This window comes from Pterocles gutturalis, unplaced genomic scaffold (genome assembly GCF_000699245.1).
Source record: "Pterocles gutturalis isolate BGI_N339 unplaced genomic scaffold, ASM69924v1 scaffold13379, whole genome shotgun sequence".
Lineage (NCBI taxonomy): Eukaryota > Metazoa > Chordata > Aves > Pterocliformes > Pteroclidae > Pterocles > Pterocles gutturalis.
In genome coordinates, this window is record NW_010130805.1 from 14,744 (window position 1) to 37,696 (window position 22,953).

At 35.9% G+C, this 22,953-nt stretch overlaps 2 protein-coding genes across 2 annotated transcripts in view; one reads left to right on the forward strand and one right to left on the reverse strand.

Moving 5' to 3' along the window:
• Positions 1-14,185, forward strand: part of LTN1 (listerin E3 ubiquitin protein ligase 1) — a 28,820-nt gene extending 14,635 nt beyond the window's left edge. Inside the window, exons 14-30 of the mRNA XM_010080356.1 lie at positions 114-267; positions 541-691; positions 1,407-1,608; positions 2,547-2,706; positions 2,883-2,987; positions 3,249-3,391; positions 3,783-3,918; positions 4,812-4,956; positions 6,736-6,949; positions 7,225-7,462; positions 8,371-8,445; positions 9,366-9,552; positions 9,997-10,168; positions 11,273-11,493; positions 12,003-12,197; positions 12,825-12,992; positions 13,734-14,185. Of these exons, the coding sequence (XP_010078658.1) occupies positions 114-267; positions 541-691; positions 1,407-1,608; positions 2,547-2,706; positions 2,883-2,987; positions 3,249-3,391; positions 3,783-3,918; positions 4,812-4,956; positions 6,736-6,949; positions 7,225-7,462; positions 8,371-8,445; positions 9,366-9,552; positions 9,997-10,168; positions 11,273-11,493; positions 12,003-12,197; positions 12,825-12,992; positions 13,734-13,796 (2,729 nt within the window). The 3' untranslated portion in view covers positions 13,797-14,185. The remainder of the gene's footprint in view (positions 1-113; positions 268-540; positions 692-1,406; positions 1,609-2,546; positions 2,707-2,882; positions 2,988-3,248; positions 3,392-3,782; positions 3,919-4,811; positions 4,957-6,735; positions 6,950-7,224; positions 7,463-8,370; positions 8,446-9,365; positions 9,553-9,996; positions 10,169-11,272; positions 11,494-12,002; positions 12,198-12,824; positions 12,993-13,733) is intronic.
• Positions 14,186-18,381: 4,196 nt separating this feature from the next.
• N6AMT1 (N-6 adenine-specific DNA methyltransferase 1 (putative)) lies at positions 18,382-22,239 on the reverse strand (the record flags this gene model as incomplete). Its single annotated transcript, XM_010080357.1, has 5 exons — positions 18,382-18,526; positions 19,581-19,722; positions 20,394-20,477; positions 21,383-21,473; positions 22,100-22,239. Coding segments are annotated over 5 exons (567 nt in total), but the record flags the coding sequence as incomplete, so codon positions are not given.
• Between the last annotated feature and the right edge of the window lie 714 nt (positions 22,240-22,953).

The following is a 22,953-nucleotide window of genomic DNA, read 5'->3' on the forward strand; positions in this document are numbered from 1 at the left end:
GTAGGACCTTCAGAGACATGTGAGCGTTGCTGTATGCCATGGTTTGTAATTTTAGTTCACCTGTTTGCGGTGGTTTTGTCTGTCTTTTTTTTTTTTTCTTTTCTCTACAATAGATTTACTTGTATGTAAATTAAAAAACACTTGGATGACTGGTGTAAATTCACTTGTGCATCAACTTCAGAGTATGCAGAAACAGAGTACCTTTTTGCATAAATCTGCACTGTGGGTCAAGAACCAAATTCAGTCTTCCTCTTTGGATGTTAAAAGGTAATTGTGATGTACGTGTCCATTTCATAACATGTTTTTCTCCAAAACAAACTAAGATTCTATTCTTTACTTAATCAGCATCTGTGTTACTGAGAGTTTTTTCAGCCTGCTGCAGGTGAGAACTGTGGCTTAGAGAATAACTTAAAACACCATTGGTATAGAACGTATATAGCATTGATACAATATATATAGCATTGCATCAATATAAAATAAAGCAGCTTGCTTTTACTGGATGGTGCCAAACTTGTTTGCAGTGTTTTCTTCTTTTCTCAGCCTTCAGGTTTTGATCTCTGCAGTTAGTGATTTGTTGTCTAAGCTTATGGAAGCTGACAGACAGTCTGGATATCTTGTGGGAGCTTACATTGAGCATATCACACCAAACAAAACTGAGTGGGGGAAATTGCATGAATCTCTGTCCACTGAGGTATGAAAATGATAACGGACTTGCATGTGGTAGCCAATCTTACCTCAAGTCTCTGTCTTTTAAGGTGATAAGCGTTCTTTATTTTGACATGGCACTGCAGTTAGGAATACTCGTATGTCTGTGTAAAGGCTCTTCTCAGCCTCTGTCCATGACAGAGGACAAAATCTATATATTTATGGCCCCATCCAGTACTATTGGAGAAAATAAAAATCTGTGAAATTACCCTTTTCTGCATGGAACACTAGGAACTTATTGTACAATTCAGGAATTTTGTCTGACGGAATATACATTATGAAGAAATTATTATCTTTAAGTTAATTCTTCTATAAGATTAATTTTGTGAAAGACACCAGTATCTGCAGAGGAACATGATGCATTGACTGTCAATTAAATATTGACATATATAGAGTTGAGAAGGACAGAATTTCCTGTCCAGTCACCAGTCTTCAGTAACCCTAGTATTTCCAGTAAAATATATGGAGTTCTAAAGATACATATTTATTTCTGAGGCAGCAATGCAGTTTAAAGTTACCTAAAGGTTTTTTAATATGCTGGAGTGGGTCATCCTCACCATTATGCTTTTGATGTTAATTTGTATCTTTTATGATTGTTTTTTAATAAATCTGAATTTTTAAGGTTAGACAGATCGTAGCTCTTCTGTGTATCATTAAAATGTCAATTATTTGTTCATACTCTTTTTATGCACGTATTACAGTGGATGCACAAACCTCTTCTGGAAGGAAGGCTTAGTATTAATTGTGAACCTTTGGGAACACATGTCAAGCTGTGTGGCACAACTAAACTTCCAAGTCATCTGTGTACTTCAGCCTTATTAAGTAAAATGGTCTTACTTGTATTGGAAAAGGGTGTAGTCCATGGAAATGATGATGCTGAAAGAAAGAAAATTGACAATATAAGTAAGTTACAACGGTAAAGCTCAAAGGAATTTGTATAGTAGTTGTAAATTAACCTGAATTGATAATTAGAAATGAATAGTTAAAGTTTGGCATATAGGTATGCGAAGTCATCCTTTTACCTTATGTTGGGATTTTTTTTTTCTTTAATTCTCCTTTAAAAGTATAACTACGCACAAGTATAGTGTTTATATTTCTAGGACATTTTGTGATTATGCACGTGCTATCTCAACAGAACTTTGAAGTTACAAGAGTTTGAATTTACAGTGAATTTCAAAGTTGTTCATTGCCAAAACAGATGGTGCATTGGCATGGGTAGGCAATAGGAACTGTCTGCCATCAAGTAAACCCCCTGAGCGTTTAGCCATAATGTAGTTATTTTGAGGCACCAATTTTTCTTAATTCCAGTAGGTGGAATCTTGTTTCTTTTTATTTATAGAATGTTCAAATTAGAGCCAGCATTATCAAATGAACAGTTCTGTCTCCAAAAGTCTCACCATGATGAGAAGGTGTAATTGTTCAATGTGGGCCTTTGCAAGCTAATGCTAACCACATGATAACTATTAGCATCAAATTTGTTTGTTTTTTAAATGGACTTAGATCTTGATTGCTTTGTCTGCAAAAAATACATATATTCTAAAAAAAAAATATGAAGAGAATAGAGAGGAGTTAGAGTTCTTGTCGTGCTTGATTTGTAATTTCCTGAACATCTAGAATGGATCATTGTAGCCTTTTCTTCTCTTGTATTTTATGATGCAATGGCAAATATCCTGTTCATGCTCTGAAGCAACTGAGATTGCATGTAAATGTTGTCTTTTTAATGCACTAAAAACATACTTAAAACCCCAGCAAAACCCAACAACACCCTGACCTGAAACTTATTGCTTATGCATTGAATATATTCAGCAGTTGTTTGTAAACAACCACCTTTGTTTAATTAGTTGCAGAGCTGTTGTACTCATTACAATGGATTGAAGAATTAGAGAATCCTCCTTATCTGCTTCTGGAATATCTTCATATGTTAGAAGAAATGCACATCACATATGAGAAGTTCAGTACACTTAGTAATATGTCTAGCCTTCAGCAAACAATATTTGATAGGTATGTAAGAACAACTAAGACAACGCTTAACTCTGTCGTCATATTTTGCATTGTATTAAAGAGTATTAAATGCCACCATACTTCCTTATGTGTATTGATTCAAACTTCATCCAAATGCTTTTGTTGTGAACTGTGCATCTGTATATATTAACCAGGCTCTTTCTTCTTCGTTGAAGATCAGAAGAACATGGAAGACTCTGGGCCTTAACCATGGCAAAAGTGAGCCATGTGGAAAACACTGTATCCTGTGAGATGAAACAACTCTTTAAGACAAGAGAAGGGTATCTTAATTCTGCTGCCTATAATCTTTTAGTGTACATTACAAATGCTGATAATGTTAAATGTTACTGATTCTGATGAATGACACCTGAAGAGTGAAAATATGTTAGTATAAGTATGTGGTATGCAAAAGTGAAGCTCTGTTTAGTGTGTGGGATTAGTTACATTGTAGAATATTAGATCATTATGAACCAATTGACATTTGCTTTACTTGTTAAAGTTTCTGGTTTGTTTCATTCTTGATGTTTTGCTTGTATGAATAGGTTTTTGCCATTATCAGAGGGCAGGCTGCATACACTTCAGTGTCTATCATCTTTTTTAATTGAGGAAGAAATGAAAGAACTTGTCTTCCACTGTGTGGCCAAACTTATGACATGCACACAGACAGAGCTTTCCAGTACTGATGGTGAGTATGTTCTTACCTCTGTCCGCTTCATTAGAATTTAGGAACGTTATTTTACAATAATGTTTGCAAATAATCTTTGCTAGACTTAGAAAAGCCTTTTTGTTAATTGTATAAACCAACAATTAATCTTATAGGAGTTTTTGATTGGTTTGATGGGTTTTTTATTCTATATTTGGTTTATTGAAGTTTTGTTTGGTATAGTCTTTTTAATTTAACAATGAAATTTCTGGATTAAGTGTTCAAAGAAAAAATCTTATGTATTATCCATATTATTTTATGATATTAGTATTAAGTTCAAATAAAACAATCCAGTCAATTGACACACATTTTAATGTTTGTTTTGTCTTGATAATTAAGACCTATTGAGTATGATATTATTGTTATGTCATAGGAGCATTTGGGTGTCTTTCCATTTTGAACTCCTGCTTGAATAATAGAAGTATTGATTGTGATCATCTGCTACCTGGAATACTAAAAATCATAATGTCTTGGAAAAATGATAATGAAGACAGCTTTCTTTTTAGCTGGTGGGTGCCACTTTGAGATAATTTGACTTTTTAAAAATTCCTAGAGTTTTCAAATACACAGTGGTTATTAAATCAATTTGTACGCTACAGCCACCATCCACTGCTCTAATATTACATTTTTAAGCCTTTGTAGAACTGCATCCCTCAGTTTAATATACCTGTCTTTAAGTATCTAATAACTCATACTGAAGAAAATTACCTGGGCAGTGGAAGGCCAGGAAAGTAGGAGCTTTTTTAATTCACCTGGATGTCAACTGTTCTCAAAAGCATTCAGAACTGACCAACTTTTCTAGGTTTTGCTGCATGTTCAGTTCCAAGCTCTGCTTATTTAGGTAGCAGAAAGAAAACTTGGGATACCAATCTTAGGTGTTTGGTTTTTAAACTTGTGGACCTGAAAATGTAATTTGGAAAGCTTCCAGCAAGGAGTGAAAATATACTGAAGATCATTTGTCTTGAGTATAGTAAGAAAAATCTAGGCAACATAAAGTCTCAAAATAATGTATGCTATCTGGAAACTTGAGGGCTTATATTTTAAGTTACTAATTTTAAAACTAACTGATCGTTTATCGTGCATTGATTTAGTTGAAATTGCTAAATTTCATAATTTATACAAGTATATTACTTGAGTGAGTATGTAAATTGTACAGTTTTAGGAATCTGTATAACATGTAAATGAGCAAGTAGTTCTGATAGTCTGTTTTGTACCTGTTGACTGACTTATTTAGACTTGGCAGCTGATGTAGTAATCTAACTCTGAAAGACAGAGTATCAAAAGCACATAGGGCAGACCCTGGTGCAAGACTAATTTGTCCTAGGAGGAGGAGTGAAGGTAATACAAATACCTGTATCTACAATGTGAAGATATGTAAGCTTTAGTTGTATTTTTATTGCAGCAATCTGAAAGAAACAAGTGCTCAGTTGCTTGGTTTCAACATAGAGATGATCCGTTTCCTTCCCTTGCTGCTGAAGTATTCCACAGCTCCTTTGGCAGATAATGAATGGGACTTTATCATGTGCTCCATGCTGGCTTGGTTAGAGGTAATATGAAAGAGACTATTATTAACCATTGATTGCAGCTTTTAATAGGATCCTTGTGATGCCCTCTGAACCTACTGGACTGATGCAGGGGAAGAGGGGTTAAAAACATAGGCTACAAATTAACAAAATTTTTATAATCTTACTGGGCTGTCAGATTGACATTTCATTGTAAATCTTTAAAAGCTATATGTCAAAAGTTCACCTATCTGTTTACAAAGTGGAAAGTTGGGTATTAGGATGATACAATAAAACATTGTAGAAGCTATGCCACGTAGCAATTAAATTTGAACAAAAATGCATGAAGATTGCCAAGAGGAATGGAAATCAGGGTGCTCCTGATGGTTCTTACTTGGAGTTTAGACATAATGGTCTTAACAATTTTAACTTTGTTTCATCTTATGTGTGTGTTAACTTTCTAGTACTTTAGAGTAATGGCGAATATTGATCGCTGGGTACTCAGCATTTCAAAGATAACATTTTAAAAAAGCATCTCAAATACAGAACTAAAACACTTTACCTACCACATGAGTGCTAATGTTGTGTCTCCAGTTTTGATGTACTTACCTTTTTAGGTTATTCTCTAGATATGGCAGGGACATAGTTACCTTAGCAAATTTTTGACACAATATTAAAAAGCAGTGCACTTTTAAAATTGAATTTTCACAAAGGTCATGTGTGGCTTAAAAGCAATACTGTATCTCCTGTTTCTTTTTGTATATGGAGATTAAATTACCTCCCCCCTTGAAGTATATAATGTTTACTAATGGCATTGGTAATTGGAGAATAATGTTGAAATGTTTCTGCTTTAGGTCTCTGTGTTGAAAAATAATATCCCTTTAAGACCAAAGTCTAACATGACATATAAAAAATAACTCAATGAAAAGCTGTATCTGCATTTCAGTATCTAAATGATCATGTGAAATATCAAAATTATATTCTAACACAGTTAGAAAGCAGCTGAGAGTGAACAGCTGACTAATTAACCAAATAATAGTGCTTTTTAAAAAATATAATTATAGCACCCTCTGTCACTACACACAAGGGTAGGCTGGAAATTTTGATGTGGCTTTTCTTGGTCTCAGGATTAATCTTACCTATGCTGTATGTCCCTCAAAACTGGGGGGGGTTTATTTATTTTTTTATTGAAAAAACAAGCAACAAACTTGTATGAAAAATGTGTTGCATAGATCAAGTGCTTGAGAATGTTTTCAGTGTTTAATGATTTTCCTTTTTTTGGGGTAACTAGTAAGAATTAAAATAAAAAGAAGGAGCTATGTTGGGAGACAAGAAATATTCTCTTGATTGCCACTTCAATAATTTCCAGTTTACAATAGTGTATTGCCAATTTCCTTCTGCAATTTGGAAATATAAGCATGATATTGGTATGGTTTTTATGTTTGGGAGAGAAAAGTGAGAGCACTTCACATATAAATTTTGGCTCACTTAGCTGCACAAGTGCTCCAGATAAGCTACAGCTGTGTACATTTCTGTTTGAATCCACTTGGTGGCAGTTTCTTTCTGTCATTATGAAGAAGGTCATAAAAGGGAAGCAATCCAGAATTCTACATGCTGACGAGAGTTGGAAATAATTTTCAGCAAGTCTTAATAAAATACAGATTATATTTAATTTTTTTTTCTCTTTTTGTCCAAATAGTTTTCAAATGTTTTTTTGAAATTGAGTCGTCTTTGAAATTACACTTTCTGGTATAGGCAGGGAACGTGAAACATTTTAAAGCAAATTTATAGCTAAGAAATCTTCCTTTTGTGTTTTCCTTCTAGACAACAAGTGAAAACCATTCGCTTTATCATGTCCCACTTGTGCAGATTTTTGCTTGTGTCAGCTGTGATTTGGCATCTGCCCTTAGTGCTTACTTTGAAGCTGCAGCTCCTGAAACTACTGAAAACCTTCCTGTGAACTTGATTAGTGAATGGAAAGAATTCTTTTCTGAAGGAATTCACAATTTGCTGTTACCTTTGTTGGTGAAAGTCACAGGCAAGTATATGGCAAGGATTGTAATAGTGGTACCTGTCAGTCTGAAGTAGAACTTGATGGACTGTATTTTTGAATTTATAGGAATATTATGTCAATACAACTTATAAAACCTCACTTCTTTGAATGCTGATTAGTAAAGGAATTGCACTTAACATTGTGATTTTTAAGATTAGATGGATTCTGATAAGCAGAGTCTGTTTTGTTTCTAGTAATACTTTTTTATGGTATCATTTAGACGTTCTGTATCACAGCGTGTCTTTCTCTATTTTAAATAGGAGAAACCAAAAATGCATCTGAGGGCTCCTTCCAGAGCTCTGTGTTAACGTCTTTGGGTGAAGCGCTAACGTACATCTCGAAGGACCAGTTATTAAACCATAAATTGCCAGCGAAGTTTGTTGCAGGCCAGAAAACAAATCTTCCGGATAACCTTCAGACTCTACTAAATACATTATCTCCACTGTTGCTTTTCCGGGCTAGACCAGTACAAATTTCTGTCTACCATACGTTGTATAAGTAAGAATCAACAAATTTCTCACTTCCCTCACCTCCCCCAACTTTTTCTTTTTTTTTTTTTTTTCCGAATGTGTTGTAGATCATACACTTATAGATGTATTTAGCAAAGTCATGTTCCTTTATGGAAGAAAATCCTCAACTGGGCAATTTGTGTTTTGTGTTGGGGAACGTTATATAAAACTATAAATTCTTAATTTAATTGTAAAGCTAGACTAAATATATACTGAAAAATTTTACTGCTATACATGAAGATACAATTTTATTTTGTGTACCACAGTTATGTAGATATCAGTATCATAACTATAAAGCTATTTATTTTTAGCTTCTATTTTAACACTCAGAAAATCCCAAAGTGTAGTCTGAAATATTACAGGTTTGATTTGGGTCTGACAGTATCATTAAATAGTATGACCTTTTTATTTTCACTAGTTTAGATAAGAAAATGGACAAAGTGACTAGCACTCAATGGAAAGTGTGGCATTCATGTTAACTTTTTGGATATCTCTAATGCCAGAAGAGAGAATGCAGAATTTGAAAAAATAGTATGTGCTCAAAATGCAGATTGCAAGGCGGGCGGCTTAAGAAGCTACCATTATCTTTCACTTATGCTGAGGCATAAAGTTGCAATAGCTTTATTCTGAGATAGAGAAGTTTATTTTAGCATGCCTCAAGAAATGTAAAAGGTCTGGAAAAGAACTGAGCAAGGCTACATGCTCGTTGGCTGCTGTCATTCAGGAACCAAATTTGCAATGTTTACATGTCTCTTAAATATTCTGTTTTGGTATGAAGGAATAATGGCCATTATTTTATTGCTTATCATTAATGTTGACACTGAAAGCAAAGAACTATGCATCACATATATTAAAATAGTAAAAATTAAATCTGATTTCCTTTCCATATTTCTGTAGGTTAATGCCTGAATTGCCTAAATTTGATGATGAAGATCTGAAATCTTATGGTGACGAAGAGGAGGAATCAGCATTGTGTGTACTTTTTCCTCATTGTTTTTTACAACTGTTTTCCATATTTTTAACATGTGTTACAAGGGTTGAGGTTTGCCACAGAGTAGTCATCTCTCAGGAGATGTTAAAAGGAAAAAAAAGACATGGCTATGACAATAGGGTCATAAATATTGAAAATACTCAATATAATTGTTTAAGTCTGTCTTCGTGCTAAAATTGAAAACAATATTCACAATTGTTTTCTAGGTACAGTTTCTAGAGTAAGTGCAACATATATGCATTATATTGTAAAATCTTGACAGGGTTTTTACTGGACTGCTGTATTCAGAATGTGTCCAGCTGCACAGGTAACTTCAGTTTCTTGAACCTCTGGAACTGGGTGTTTTATACATCTTGAATCTGGTAAAGTCAATAGTTTGAAGAGGGAGTACAGTAATGGATTTAAAAAAAATTTTTTTTTTTACCTCAGCACGATGATTAATACTTTTCCTTGCTATGGAGCTGCAAAAGGCTTTTAAATCCAATGCCAAAACACAAAGCCAAACCCAACACATTCAGTGATTAGGACATCAATTTTTCAGTTGCTCCTTTGTTGGTGTGCCTTGACAAAGCGAGTAAGCAAACCAGCTGTCCCTCATGTAGGTTAAGTCAGCTTGGCCATAGACTACTTTCAGATTAAATGATCAGCATTCAGTTTATATTCATCTTGCAAGAGGTAAAAACACTAACTGCCCATTTCAGGGGGAAAAAAAGACATCAAAACCTTAAAATCTAGTACTACTGTGTGAATCTGAAAGTAATTTTTCCTGTAATAAAAGGCTCCTTTTATGTTCTACATACCTGGCTTTACTAACAGGCTTCTAGGAAAGCTGTGAATGTAAATGCAGTTAATGCTCTGCTCAAGATTGGAGTTTACTATGCCAGATAATGTTTTTCCATAGATCACCTCCAGCGGCTCTTATGTCTGTCCTGGCCACTCAAGAACTCTTGCTAGAAAACATCCTGGAATGCATTCCAGTTGGAGAATTTGCAGTCATTCAGCCTCTGAGTGATGAGTTCTGCCTTGTTCTGGGATATCTTCTCACTTGGAAGTTAACATTAGCTTTCTTCAAAGCAGCTTCTTCTCAGGTATATTTTTGGACCTTTTTCCTTTTAATTGAACTTCTTGATGTGCTTATTTAGCTTGAATCTTGAAGTTTCATCCAGCCTTTTTGTTAATTATGTATCTTCCTGCCTTTTGCTTTTGTGGAATTAGTGGAATTCTGAAAACATGAATAGACTTTGATTTCTGCACTGCAATAATGAAGGATGGTAATATTAGAGTAATGAAGAATTAAGATTCATTAATAGATTATTCTTTCTGGCATTTTCAAACAAGCTTGCTACATTTTATGATCTTATAATCATTCAAAAGGGTGCAGAGAGCTAAATCACTCTTTTAAACGCTTGTTCTGAATCAGTCTTGTTTTTCTTCCCTACAGGACCGTATCATTTACAGAGTAAGCTATGTTTGTGAAGTCTCATCTGTATTTTGTTTGTGTTTTTTTTTTTTTCTTTTTTTAACACTATCAGCTGCGAGTTCTCTACTCACAATACCTTAGAAGAACTAAAAGCTTGAATAAACTGCTTTATCACTTGTTCAGGCTTATGCCTGAAAACCCTGTCTTTTCTGCGCCAACTTCAGAAGTTCCAAATAAAGACGCAAAAACCTTCTTTACTGAAGAACTTCATTTAGATGTTAAAGGTTAGTAAAAATTGTATTTGTGCATTTGAGAGAGTTTTGATATTGCTGAAGTTTAAATATGCTTTTCTGCTTAAAAAGACATATTTAGAAAATCTTACCTATAACATAGATACACACACAGACAAATACATGTGTTTAAAAATCTTTGGCTAACACTCCTCATTTGAACCTTAAACAAAGTTGAAATGTTTATCAGAAAAATCAAGGAAAAAAAAAACAAACAAGGAAAGGCTGAGATTATTGACTTAGGGCAGAAATAACATATTGCTACTGTCTGAATCCTGAATGTATGCAAAGAATCCAAAATACTAAAAATGTGTGATTTCTTCTGGGACTTCACCATTTCTTCTAGATATTTTTTATGCTAAATGGAATGTCTATTTTTTCTTCTATTTTAATACATAAAAACAATATTTTTTTTAATGTTTGCGAAGTTAAATTGTGTGTTGTTTTCATTATGCTATTCAGAAGAGACAGTTAATAAACCATGATGGGAGAAGATAGTCTGGTTTTTTTTAGCTTAGAAACATGAAAAAGATAATTAGTTTTGAATGTTACTTCATTGAGCTTGCTATTTTATGTACCCATATAGAGGTAAGCAAAGATACTGAGTTTTCATTTCTGATTTTTTGCTTTAACATCACTGTATGTTGTGGAACATTTTATCTGGATGACAGTAAGAAAGAATTACTAACAGGACATCCTAAGAGAAAGATTTCCCTTATCTTTTTATGCACTTCTGTAGAACACTGCAAACCTTAAATGTGCACTAAATATTTTATTGTTTGTTCACTCCAAAGTAAGCATTTTGTCATTTCTAAAATATAAAATTGTTCTTGATTTCTGGTAGTTCAGCTGGAATTTATCTCTGAATTAGAGGATGAATTTACAGTTGTGAAGTGTTAGCCTTAGAAGCAAAGAGAAGAATGGAGAAAGGAAGAGTCAAGCAAGCACTTACAGTAGCAGATACGGAAAGAGCACACACATGAAATTCCAGTTAACCACAGTTATGTTGGTATCAAAATTTTTGCACGTGATGTGGAGGAACCAACATTTGTGGCTAATGTGTTAAGATTATTTCAACATCCTTTCTTTCCCTCCCAGGGACAGGGGTCCTGTCATCCCAGATTCCGCACCTGGCCTGCTCTGTGTACCATATAACGCTGAAAGACTTGCCCGCCATGGTCAGGCTTTGGTGGAATAGCTGTGAGAAACGTGTCTTCAGTGTTGTAGATAAATTTACAAGTAAATACGTAAGCGGAGTGCTTTCTTCACAGGAGATATCTTCTGTTCAGACTAGCACACAGTTATTTAATGGCATGATGGTTAGTTTGACTTTTTGTCCTTTTTTTGATTTTACTTCAGTTTTTTGCAAACATTTTAAGCAACGTTCCTTCACGGAACCAGACTGTATTACAGTGTTCTATGTGATTGCATTTTTGTTATTCTAAATAACTGATGGAAGCATAATTTAGCTTCGTGTTGATATATTAATTTGATGTTTGTTAATATCCTGTTTGGAAAAAATAGAAAAGAATGGGTTTTTTGATGACGGAAAAGTTGACAAGGCAAGTGGAAGATACTGCTATCAATATACTTCTTTTTGGTTTCTTAAATGTAATCAATTGGTAGATTGAAAAGTGGTTGGTAATTTCTTTTTTGGATTGCCAAGATACAAGTGGATTTTTATTTTCTTTGAGAAAAGTGCTTTCCTGGCCTAAGAAAATTATTTAATGTGCATAGGAAAGTATTTGTGGTTTCTGTATAAATAAAAAGACTAGAGATGGTGCATATCTCTTTGTGGAGTTTTTTAATATGTGATTTATTTTCATAGGTAAAAGCTCGGTCTGCTGCACGGGAAGTCATTGCTACCTATTCAGTTGATGATATATTTATTGAACTAATAATACAGCTTCCATCAAATTACCCCCTGGGATCCATAACAGTTGAGAGTGGAAAGAGGGTTGGTGTGGCTGTACAGCAGTGGCGCAACTGGATGCTACAGTTAAGCACATATCTTACGCATCAGGTGAGTGTAGAGAAAACTCAGTTTTGAAAACTTCAGAGTCCTGATAATAGAAAAATATTCCTAGGAATGTAATATTATTTAGAGATGTATAATGGATCTCAAAGGACTTCACAGAATTGGTCACTCTTACCATCTGTTTTTCTCCAGATGCCGAAACAGAGGTAAAATTATCTGCCTAATAAATCCTGTTAAATCCATAGCCAAAGTTGAGAATTTAGGTCTCTTAAAATACGGGCCAGCGTTTGCCCCATGTGGCAGTGTCATCTCAACTATAATTTGAAAAACTCACAAACAACACAGTACATGAAATTCTCTAAAAGATGGGTGGGTGCTAAAGTTACATCATCTGTAGTTAGAATAAAACAAAACAGTGATTGAAAATTTTTAAATCCCCTTTTAAGTGCTCCTAACTGCATTCTTTTCATTGTGATGAGTGCTTGCATTTCTAAAGATTAAACCAGCACCTGAATTTCATGCATTGGCTTTATAAGTTGCTCCCTGCATATATTGCATATAATTTCAGATAATAAAGTCTTCAGCCTTTGTTTTCTTCAATGTGCTTATGAATACCTGTAAGAATATTCTGAAGGAATTCTACACTATTAACAGCTCTTTTCCCTCTGTTAGAATGGAAGTATTATGGAAGGCTTATCTTTGTGGAAAAATAATGTGGATAAACGTTTTGAGGGCGTTGAAGACTGCATGATCTGTTTTTCAGTCATTCATGGTTCCAACTATTCTCTTCCCAAGAAAGCTTGCAGAACATGCAAGAAAAAGTTTCATTCAGCTTGCTTGGTAAGTACCTAGACTAAATGTTTTAAATAGGCAAAATATCCATTTATAGTTTGAACCAGGAACTTCTATTGCAATACCATCAAATCTCCTTTATGTCATCAGAGTATCTGGGATTAACTGAACTCATAAATTATTTGTATGGATTTTGTATTAAGCTGTAAGGGCATGTAATGAGAGAGGAGTTGCTACACTTCACAGATAAAAAGTATCTGTTTTATGTTCACTAAGATGTGTAGCAACAGCATCTTGTTATCAGCTTATTTATGGGAATAGAAAAGGTTACATTTAAATTTATGCAGCATGCTCTCTAGTAAACTGTGCTGATCTGGATAATTAACGTTTAACTATATCCAAGTCATCATAGGCATTGGTTGTTTGGTTACAGAGTATACCGGAACAGGTTGGCATCTGTATTGGCCACACAATGGAGGATTTATTGCTGCCTTAAAAACACTAAATTTTCCTCTAAAATTAGGCTGGATGAGAATTTCTTTGTCGGGTTTTTTAGAATAAAAGTTTATTGTGTGTGGGTGTAATATGTGTATATGTGTATGTATGCACATATATGTATACATAAGTGGAAAGGGGTTTTTTTTACTGTTTCTTGTTGGTTTCTTTAAAGTATAGTTAATGTTTTGATAGTTACATTTATTGGCAAATAATTGTTATTATTGGTGATAAACCAGTGTTCCTGATATACAGCTTGCTTTCATATATTAAATGGTTGCATTTCTCTTTCAGTACAAATGGTTCACATCCAGCAACAAATCTACCTGTCCACTCTGTCGAGAAACATTTTTCTGAAATAAAGCGGTCTGTCTTCTTTCTGTGAGCTACGTAATATGTGAAGAGGAGGCAATAAACTGTATGTTGAAGAAGCTAACTACTTGGAAATAATGTCAGTTACTTTTAAGTTCTTGACTAGTGGGATATGACACATATTTACCTCTGGACTGTTTTTTGTAAGTTTGAAGATCCCTCTTTGATACAGAGAAATATATAAGAATAATTTATTTTAATTTTTATATTTTTAAGGTATTGAGATATGTTAAAAATTCAGAAATAATGTAGAGTTATCTGAAAAGTGGTGTTTAAGCCACAGCATAGTTGATTAAAACCTCTTATTTCAGGTATATTCTAACATGGTGTTATGCACTTAACCTAGATCATGCCTCTTAATATAACAGGTAAATTTAACATAGGTGATATAAAGATTTGATTTTTGATGATAGTGCATTCATAGTAGTTCCTCTTATGGGGAAAAAAGAATGTTGTTGCTGTTAGACATTAAGGCATGGAATTAGGGTGATAACCTTCTGTTAGAGCATTAAATTTAAACATAGCATGCTCTAAATTAACATGTTTATAAACTGAGGTTTCACCCTTAACAGTCTCGTTTTACCAAAAAACTTCAGCCATCTAGCACCCTAAAACCATGGAAACTCAGAAGCCCAAGTAAGTAGAGAGAGTACAATCATTCCTGCATGAAAATGAAAAACACTACCTATTTGTTGCCGATTGGCTTTTAAAGAGAAGGCATATGCACTGATTGTTTTTTTTTTCCACTATTTCAGTTAATGTCTTCATCAGCTGGCAAATAAACTGTCACTGGATGTACACTATACTTCCACTGTCCCATAATGATAGGGCTCCAAGTGAACATGACTGATATATCAGAATTTAATATTGTCTTCAACTAGACATTTTTTTCATGCTTTTTTTTTAACAGCAGTAGCATACTACTATCTTCTAACGTGGATGGTATTTGTGGTGGATTTCTTTGAAAAGTCAATAAAAGGGGAGGAATAAATTACTTTTATCCGTCTTTGTAGTCTCTGGATTGCTGTCTTCCTCTGCATGATAACCTTTCAGAAATTAATAGCATGAATTTTCAGATGCCTAGTCTATAGCATACTCAAGTGGCTCTACTTCAACAGCAGATTTCTTTTAGATTCTGTGTATTTTCTCAAAGTTGGTCCATTTTGAGGTGACAGCTCTAGAAATTACTTTTAGCTGTTTTTAAAAATATAGACTTAAATTATCAGGTAACACTGGCTTCCAGACGAGAAATTTCTTGACATGTTTTGAGAAAGAGAGAATGGAAAGGATTTAAAACTCGTATTGAAGAGGTCTAAGTGAAAACACAGATTAAGGACCAAGCTATATTTTTTTCATAATTATGGATACTAAAACTCCAGGATTGTCTCCGTTGTTTCAGACAAGAATGGTTATTATAATTTTTCAAGTTCAATAACTGATGTGAAGGCCAGTTGTGGTTAACCAGCTATTGCTTGAAAAGAGCAATCTTAAACTCTTGTAGCAGACCCTAACTTGTCTACTAGGAACAGCCTTGTGGAGAGCTTTTATCTTGGTTCTGTTAGAACAAAAAAATGCAGACGCTCGCGGAGCAGCAGTATGTCTTTTGTCACTGGCACTTGCTGACAGAGCAGTGCCTAGGGGCCTGGGGGAGTAGAATTTTTGCATTCTTCTTGGCAAGTTGGAGACACTATGTACAAAGTCTTTATCTGCCATGCAGCTTATTCTCATCTACACTGAATGCAGGAAAATGCCTCCCCAAACTCTCCAGAGTTCTTTGGTCTTCTGTGAGAAGGGAAGAAGTGTGCCCTGGCAAATGCTAAGTTTATGTGCAGATGTGTAGACATAACAAGTTTCAAAGTTGTTTGTTTTTTTTTTTAAAAAGTTACGTGGCCTGTTACTAGTTTCTAGTCTTCACCGGAATGATGGTGGCATAACAGGAATCAGTTTTTACAGAACTCACCCGTGTTCTTACTTGGAGTGCATGTTGACATGTGTTTCCACTGAAGTTGGAGCAGACAGCAATACAGTGGGGCCAGGAGAATTGGCTCATGATTTATTGAAGTGGACACAAATATTTTCAACTATCCAGTTGTTGGACAGTCCAGTGCAATTATTTTTTGTTGAAAGCATGTTATGTTTTATTACACTTTCTCTTCTGATCTTCTGTTCTGATTTTCATTATTCTGTCATTTATATTTTAAAACCAGATATGCTGATGAGCATTGTGATCTACTGTGCCACATGACTGCCCTTTTTTATCTTTGATTACCACTTTCAAAACTAATTCTTTAGCTGTAACTAAAAGCTAGACAGATTAACTAAAACTTCCTGTTGTTAAACTTGTAGTTTGATTCTGTTATGTGTTTGAACTACATCTTAAAATTTTCTTTTGATGTTGTGACTTTCGCTCAGCAACCTAACTTTGTTAGCCAGAGTGGTTAACAATATAAACCTTCTAGAGTGGTCTAAGGATGACCGCATTTTGGTTCATTCAAACAACCCTACAGCTATAATTATAACGTCCAAACCCATGATTCTATGCAAAAGCAAAATCAATAAGCATAAAATCTCCTCTCTTTACAGTTTTGTAAGGGAGAACTGAACAAACAAAAAGCCATCAAGTCAAAAACGTTCTAGAAGTAGGAGGCAGTTGAACTGAAATACGACTTCTCAGAACTGACTAGTTGGTAAGCTGTAAGAGCAAAACTTTGCTTAAATTCTTAAGTGGAAAACTGGAAACACGTTATTTCACAGCCAGCCACAATGTTTACTCTCAGTGTCTCACCTTTGACATTCCTTGCACAAGCTGGATGCCAGGTGTCCACTGAAGCTGCTCTATCACTCCCCTCATAGGGGAGAGAAACTGTAACAAAAGGCTCAGGGGTCAAGATAAGGACAGGGAGAGATCACTCACCAATTACTGTCACAGGCAAAACAGACTCAACTTGGGGAAAAGTTAATTTAATTTATTACAAATCAGAGTAGGGTAATGAGAAATAAACCCAACTCTTAAACCACCTTCCCCCAACCCCTCCCTTCTTCTGGGGCTCAGCTTCACTCCTGCTTTTTTCTGCCTACTCCCCTTGAGCAGCACAGGGTGATCAGGAAGGAGGGTTGGGGTCAGTTCATCCTGTTTTCTTTGCTACTCTTTTCCCCTGCTCCAGGGTGGGGTCCTACACATGGGATACAGTCTCCCACAAATGTCTCCAACATGCATCCTTCCCCCAGGCTACAGTTCTTCACCGACTGCTCCAGCGTGGGTTCCCTGCAGGGTCACAAACCCCACCAGCAAACGTGCTCTGGCCTGGGCTCCTCTCTCCATGGGACCACAGGTCCTGGCAGGAGCCTGCTCCAGTGCAGGCTTCCCACGGGGGCACGGCCTCCTTCAGGCACATCCACCTGCTACAGAGTGAGGTCTTTCATGGGCTGCAGGGGGGTCTCTGCTCCCCCGTTACCCTCCATGGCTGCAGGGGCACAGCTGCCTCACCATGGGCTGCACCACGGGCTGCAGGGGAACCTCTGCTCCGGCACCTGGAGCACCTCCTCCCCTCCTTCTGCGTTGACCGGGGTGTCTGTAGGGCTGTTTCTCTCACATATTCTCACTCCTCTCTCTGTCTTAAATATGCTATTACAGAAGCACTACCACTGTTGCTGATGGGCTCAGCCTTGGCCAGTGGCAGGTCCAGAGCCATTTGGCATTGGCTTTATCAGACATGGGGGAAGTTTCCAACAGCTTCTTACAGAAGCCACCCCTGTAGCCCCCCGCTACCAAAACCTTGCCATGCAAACCCAATACAAGTTATTCAGAAGTTAAGAATCAATGAAGTCCTGAGTCTAGTCTCACTTTGGTCAATGAAATATTTTATTTACACTCAGTAGCTTTCTTTTATATAGTATAAAAAGTAACATTTTAAACATGACTGAGTCTTCCCTCTAAACTGTCCTACTGTGTGTTTGTGTTTACATTCGTGTTTATCTATGTAAACACAAATTAACAGAAAAGTTACCAAAGGGGATCCATTAGCTTTGCTTGAATTGTTGAACTGAATTGCAGTGTTTGTCCCAGCTCTTGAGATACACTTACTGCATCTTTCTGTTCAGAAGTACACTATTTCCTTACAATAGAAACAAAGTTGGTAACTGTACCTTAGACCTGTAAAAGTGCCTGATACTGCATCAAAATGAATAACGCTGATTCCAGGTATTAATTTAAATCCAGCATAAGTATAGACTAGCTATTAAAAGAGGAAGAATTATATCAAGCGCATTATTTTAATAAGCCACAATGGCAAATATACAAATACCTGTTAACAGAGGAACAGGTCTTCAGTGCTTAAGTGCAAAGGCAATGAGGTAGGATATTTCACAGTTCCCCTGCAACTGTCCTGCCAATAGCCAGAGGACAACTGTACCTCTGACAGCATATAATAGCTGGTTAACATCCATAATAAAAATAAATACAGTCTTGATCAGTTTCACTGCAGTAATCAGGAAGTGAGGATACAGCTTAATAGGGTGAAAATCCTGGCTTAAAAACTGATTTGACAACTTCAGTACTCAGTGTTCCACTTTCTGCATGCCTGCTATCTGGGAGGTGAAGTGCAGTTAGGAAGACTTCCAAAATCTGAGGACAGTAAGCATCTCTTGTCCTGCTTGCCGGGAAAGCAGTCGTGTGCCTTCTAATCCACATTTCTTCATTGTTTCCAGAATTTCATCTGTAATCGAAAGTGCAGTGTTACAACTGAGTTTATATAGAAATAGGCTATAAGAGGCAGTACTGAAGTATCTGCCCAAAGTAAATACTTGGTAAAGTATCTGTAAAGAAAGATTATAAACTGTGTCCTCTTAGTCTTTTATGCAAAGTAGTCTTCCACCAAGAACAAATAAAGTTTACAATTTACTACCTCAAATTCTGTATTTTGGTATTATTAATAGGAATGAAGAATTCAATTATGAATCTAATTTGTAGGAGAAACTGAAATTTGTAGCACCTTCTTCCAAAACCTGCCTAATCAATCAGGTGTGAAACAGTAATCTTGAAACTACTTGATAATATAGAGCCATTAAGCTCTATATTAAGATCAGAAGGAGTAAGTCTGAATGTTTACTCTACGCATGTCAAAATGAAAGACATAATGTTTCCACCTAAAGGCTTGTGCCTTTTAAGTTTACAACACCATTGTCTTTCATGAGGAAGGGTTGGCCTGGCTTTGTTACTTTGTTCAGGAGATTTACAATCACCTTTCAGACTGGGAATTGAAGTCTTGCTGAGCTGCTGGGCTCAGGACCTTCATATTACCATTTTCCCACATAGCTCAGGGAGTTCTTGGTTTTGGTAAATTTGCTTATATTTTTGGTCTAGCTCACCATACACTGGATGCACAAGGCATGAATTCAGAAAAAGGATTCTAAGAGGCATCAGGTTATGTAAAAGTCCCTCTGTAGATTAGACACCCACACAAACTTGAAAGATGAGAACCACAAGAGTCTGCAGAGATGCCACAGTTTGTATGAAGCATGCAGATACAGTGTAGCTGTCTGTAGTGTTTCTAAAAAATGACCTAGAACACTTCCTTATATGGGTTTCAGTACCTGCTGTCAATCTTCAATTAGTTGCTATTATCACATTAGGTTCAACTGATGTTATGCACTACTTTTTCTTGTTTACTTAAGTCTGATAACCTACAGAACATTGCTGTGATCAACATTTTGATTAATACAGTGTTAAATCTGGTTTGGCACATTTAAGGGTCCAAGGAAAGTGATCACCTGGATTATTTTCTTTAATTGTGACCAAGTAGAATAATCCTCCTGATGAAAGTAGGTCTGGTACTAATGGAAAAACTCTATCCATTACTTCTCTGCCCTTTTTGCCACCAGCCCAGGATGCCTCTATTCCATGGCTTTCCACCTAGGAAGAATGAAAGCAAATAATGTCTTAATACAGAATGATACAGGTGTCAGTGGTAATTTTAAGAGAAACATCACAATATTCTCTACCTTTAGGTGCCTGCCATTAGAAATCTGACAACTTTGATTCAGCAGATTAGTTTATGAAGCTAAATTACTTCAAAACTACTTCCTACATGATGAACATACTACTTTTGTTTGAAGTTCTATTCTTAAACTGAATTAAAAGAGCTACACTTTGTCGTATGCTGTGTATGTAGTTTTTGGTAATGTTTTGAGGTTGTTGGACAAATGGAAGGTGGCCACTAGACCCTTTAAGTTCCTGGGTCCAATTCTGAGAGTCTGTAGAAGGATACGAGATTTATTTTGCTGGGAACAAATGCATTTTCCATATACCTTAACATGCCTAACGAAGTCTTACATGGTTTATACCTGATGGACAAACTAGGTATTGAGAAGCAGGAGCTAGCAATCCTTATTCCCGTGTAGTCTTTATAAGCAGCTCTAGTAAAGAATTTTCACTAAAACAGTGCTGTTACAATACAGTCCTACAACATCTTTTATTATTTAAAAAAAAACCCTGCAGTTTTCATACCAGATCTTATTTGATTTTCCATTTCTCCTGTGAGAGTAGAAATACCATTTCTATTGTGTATTTCAAATTTTTCCTACCTCTTCAGAAGGTGTTACCACATACGGTGGATTAAATAGCAGTAGATCAACCTTCCCATTTAATCTTGGAGACAGTCCTTTGACCTATAGATGAAGTTAATGATTCTTCTCTTATTGTTTTGGAAACATAAAGCAAACATTTTGTAAAAGTAGTTATGTAGTGCTGGATATTCTGAGCATTTCAGCCTGACTCAAGAACACTAAACTTTATTTTCTATGTGCAAGAGAAGCGTCAAGAAGTACCTGTCCATAGCAGAATTATTTCAATAGTCTTAAGACCATGTTATGTATGGAATGTAGAAGAGCAAGAGATACATATGTGGACACAAAGGTAGTACTTTATTCTTGCTCAGTTCAGAATTTAAGTTAGATATAAAAGAATTTTGTATATATCATTGGTTATTTTGGGTAACAAGTGTTAACCGATCTGTGACAACTGCAGTTCAGTTCTGAAGTATGAGCAGTTGTTCATTCTTTTCAGATCCCATTTATTGTTGCCTATCTTCATCCTCTTTTATAAACATACATACTCAGGGCATTTTAAACAAACACCTTGCTAAATAGATGAGAAACTTAAGCTTTTCTCCATATCAGATTTTGAAAGAAACAAAAAGTAAAAACAAACACAGTTCCTAATTAAATCAGAAAGAGCTGAGAACCAAGAACTGCATAGCATTAGAAGAAGGGCTGTGATAATGTCAGGTCACTGTAGAGTTCCTTGTACACCATTTTCCAAACTATATTCACATAATTTATTTTTTAAATTAATTCAAATAATTTTTAAAGCTTAAATTTTATTTTTAGAGCTTGAGTAGTTTGTTTTTCCCTTCTTTCAGAAACACTTGGGCACTTTGTTGTTTTCTTTTTTTCATCTGTGCTTAGTAAGAGAATGTTTGTTCTAGACTTTATGGTTACTTATCAGTATTTCTAATAAGTATTAAAAAATTACAAAAACTATTAAGAAGATATTATTGAAACATCTGTCTTACCAAGTCAGTAATGACTGGCTGAAGGTGAACATTGTTAAGAAGAGCTGTCTCCAGCGTGCAGTAAGCTGCCATCGGGTTGATATCTGTACATCTAAAAGCAACATATTATGAAGTGTAAGTTACTGGGTACTGTATATGGAAGTTTAACCCTGTGAACCACATACTAATTTATGTACTCTCAATGAAAATATCCTTTCCAGCATCCTTTACTTTGCAAGTAAATAGCAAAGAAGAGCCAATAAAAGACAAACAATGTATCAGCAGCTAAACCAGTCAACAAACACTACATTGGAAGTTGTAATGATTGTCTGAAAGCTGAAGTGTAGGATTTCCTTTTTAATGCTAGCTCTGCATAAATATATATGCATATAAGTCTCTAATAAAATTCAGTTACTGCCAACACCCAGGTAACTAATGTTATGTCATCAGACCTCAGTAAGACTAGTCAGTGGCTAAAGTTTAGGATTTAACCCAGAGAACGCACGTGTAAGCTTAGTAAGAAGTGGGAAAATGGAATTTAGTCGCATGACTACGTAATTGTTACACAGAAGTACATAGTTTAGGCTCTTTGCTTTGATTTCCATATCTGTAGAACTGAGCTAATATTTCTTGGTGAAAAGTATAGTTTTTAAAACATGAAAATAGGAAGTATATATGTGAGGGCTAAGTATTCTTTATTATTGCATGCAACAGTTAAGTAAGTGCTATTATACTTACATGTACAGTGCACTGGATCCGATAATGGAAGAAGCTAGAAATGTTGAAACCACACCAGATCCAGATCCTATTTCAAGGCAGATCTCAACTCTAAAGAGAGAAAACTCTGGATGACTTTTATCTGTAACATATAAGAGCACCTGCAACAGACTCAGAATTAATCAAGACAATGTTATGAAACCTGCAGCTGAAGTGCCCTTCTCCCAAACCCACTGAAATCCCATACAGCCTTCAAAGCCCCCGCTAAGTCTTCTGTTTTATAATGGCCGACAGGTCTACTCGTGCCCAGACAGTCAATTCCCAGCTATCACAAACCACTTTGGGAAACACCTGTGTTTCCCCTATGCCTAACGTTAAGGTTTCCATTAACTCCACAATCTTAACAGTACAGGCTACATTTCTACAGCATTTATTACGCATTTATTGCGGCAAGACTGAACTCCAACAGAAGTTAGGGAAGATCACCACGAAGCCACATGACAAAAGCAAGACCCAAATGCAGAATACCTCTGGAGAGCTTCAGCCAGCTCTAGATAGACAAACAGCAGTGGCAGGCAATTTCAAAATAATCACTCATAAGATTAACTCCCTGGGTGATGGCTTTGAGCAACCCGGTCTAGTGGGAGGTGCCCCTGGCCATAGCAGGGGGGTTGGAACTCAGTGATCTCTAAGGTCTTTCCCCACCCAAACCCTTCCATGATTTCTGTGGCGGTTACAGCTATGCAGACATACTTCAGCCGCGGAGACCACTGATGCTGCGCAGTGATCCCAGCAGCTATGGGCCTCCTACAGCTTCTCCAGGGCGGTTTTACCCCGTTCGCCACCACCAGAAGCAGCCGCCCTCCCTCCGCGCA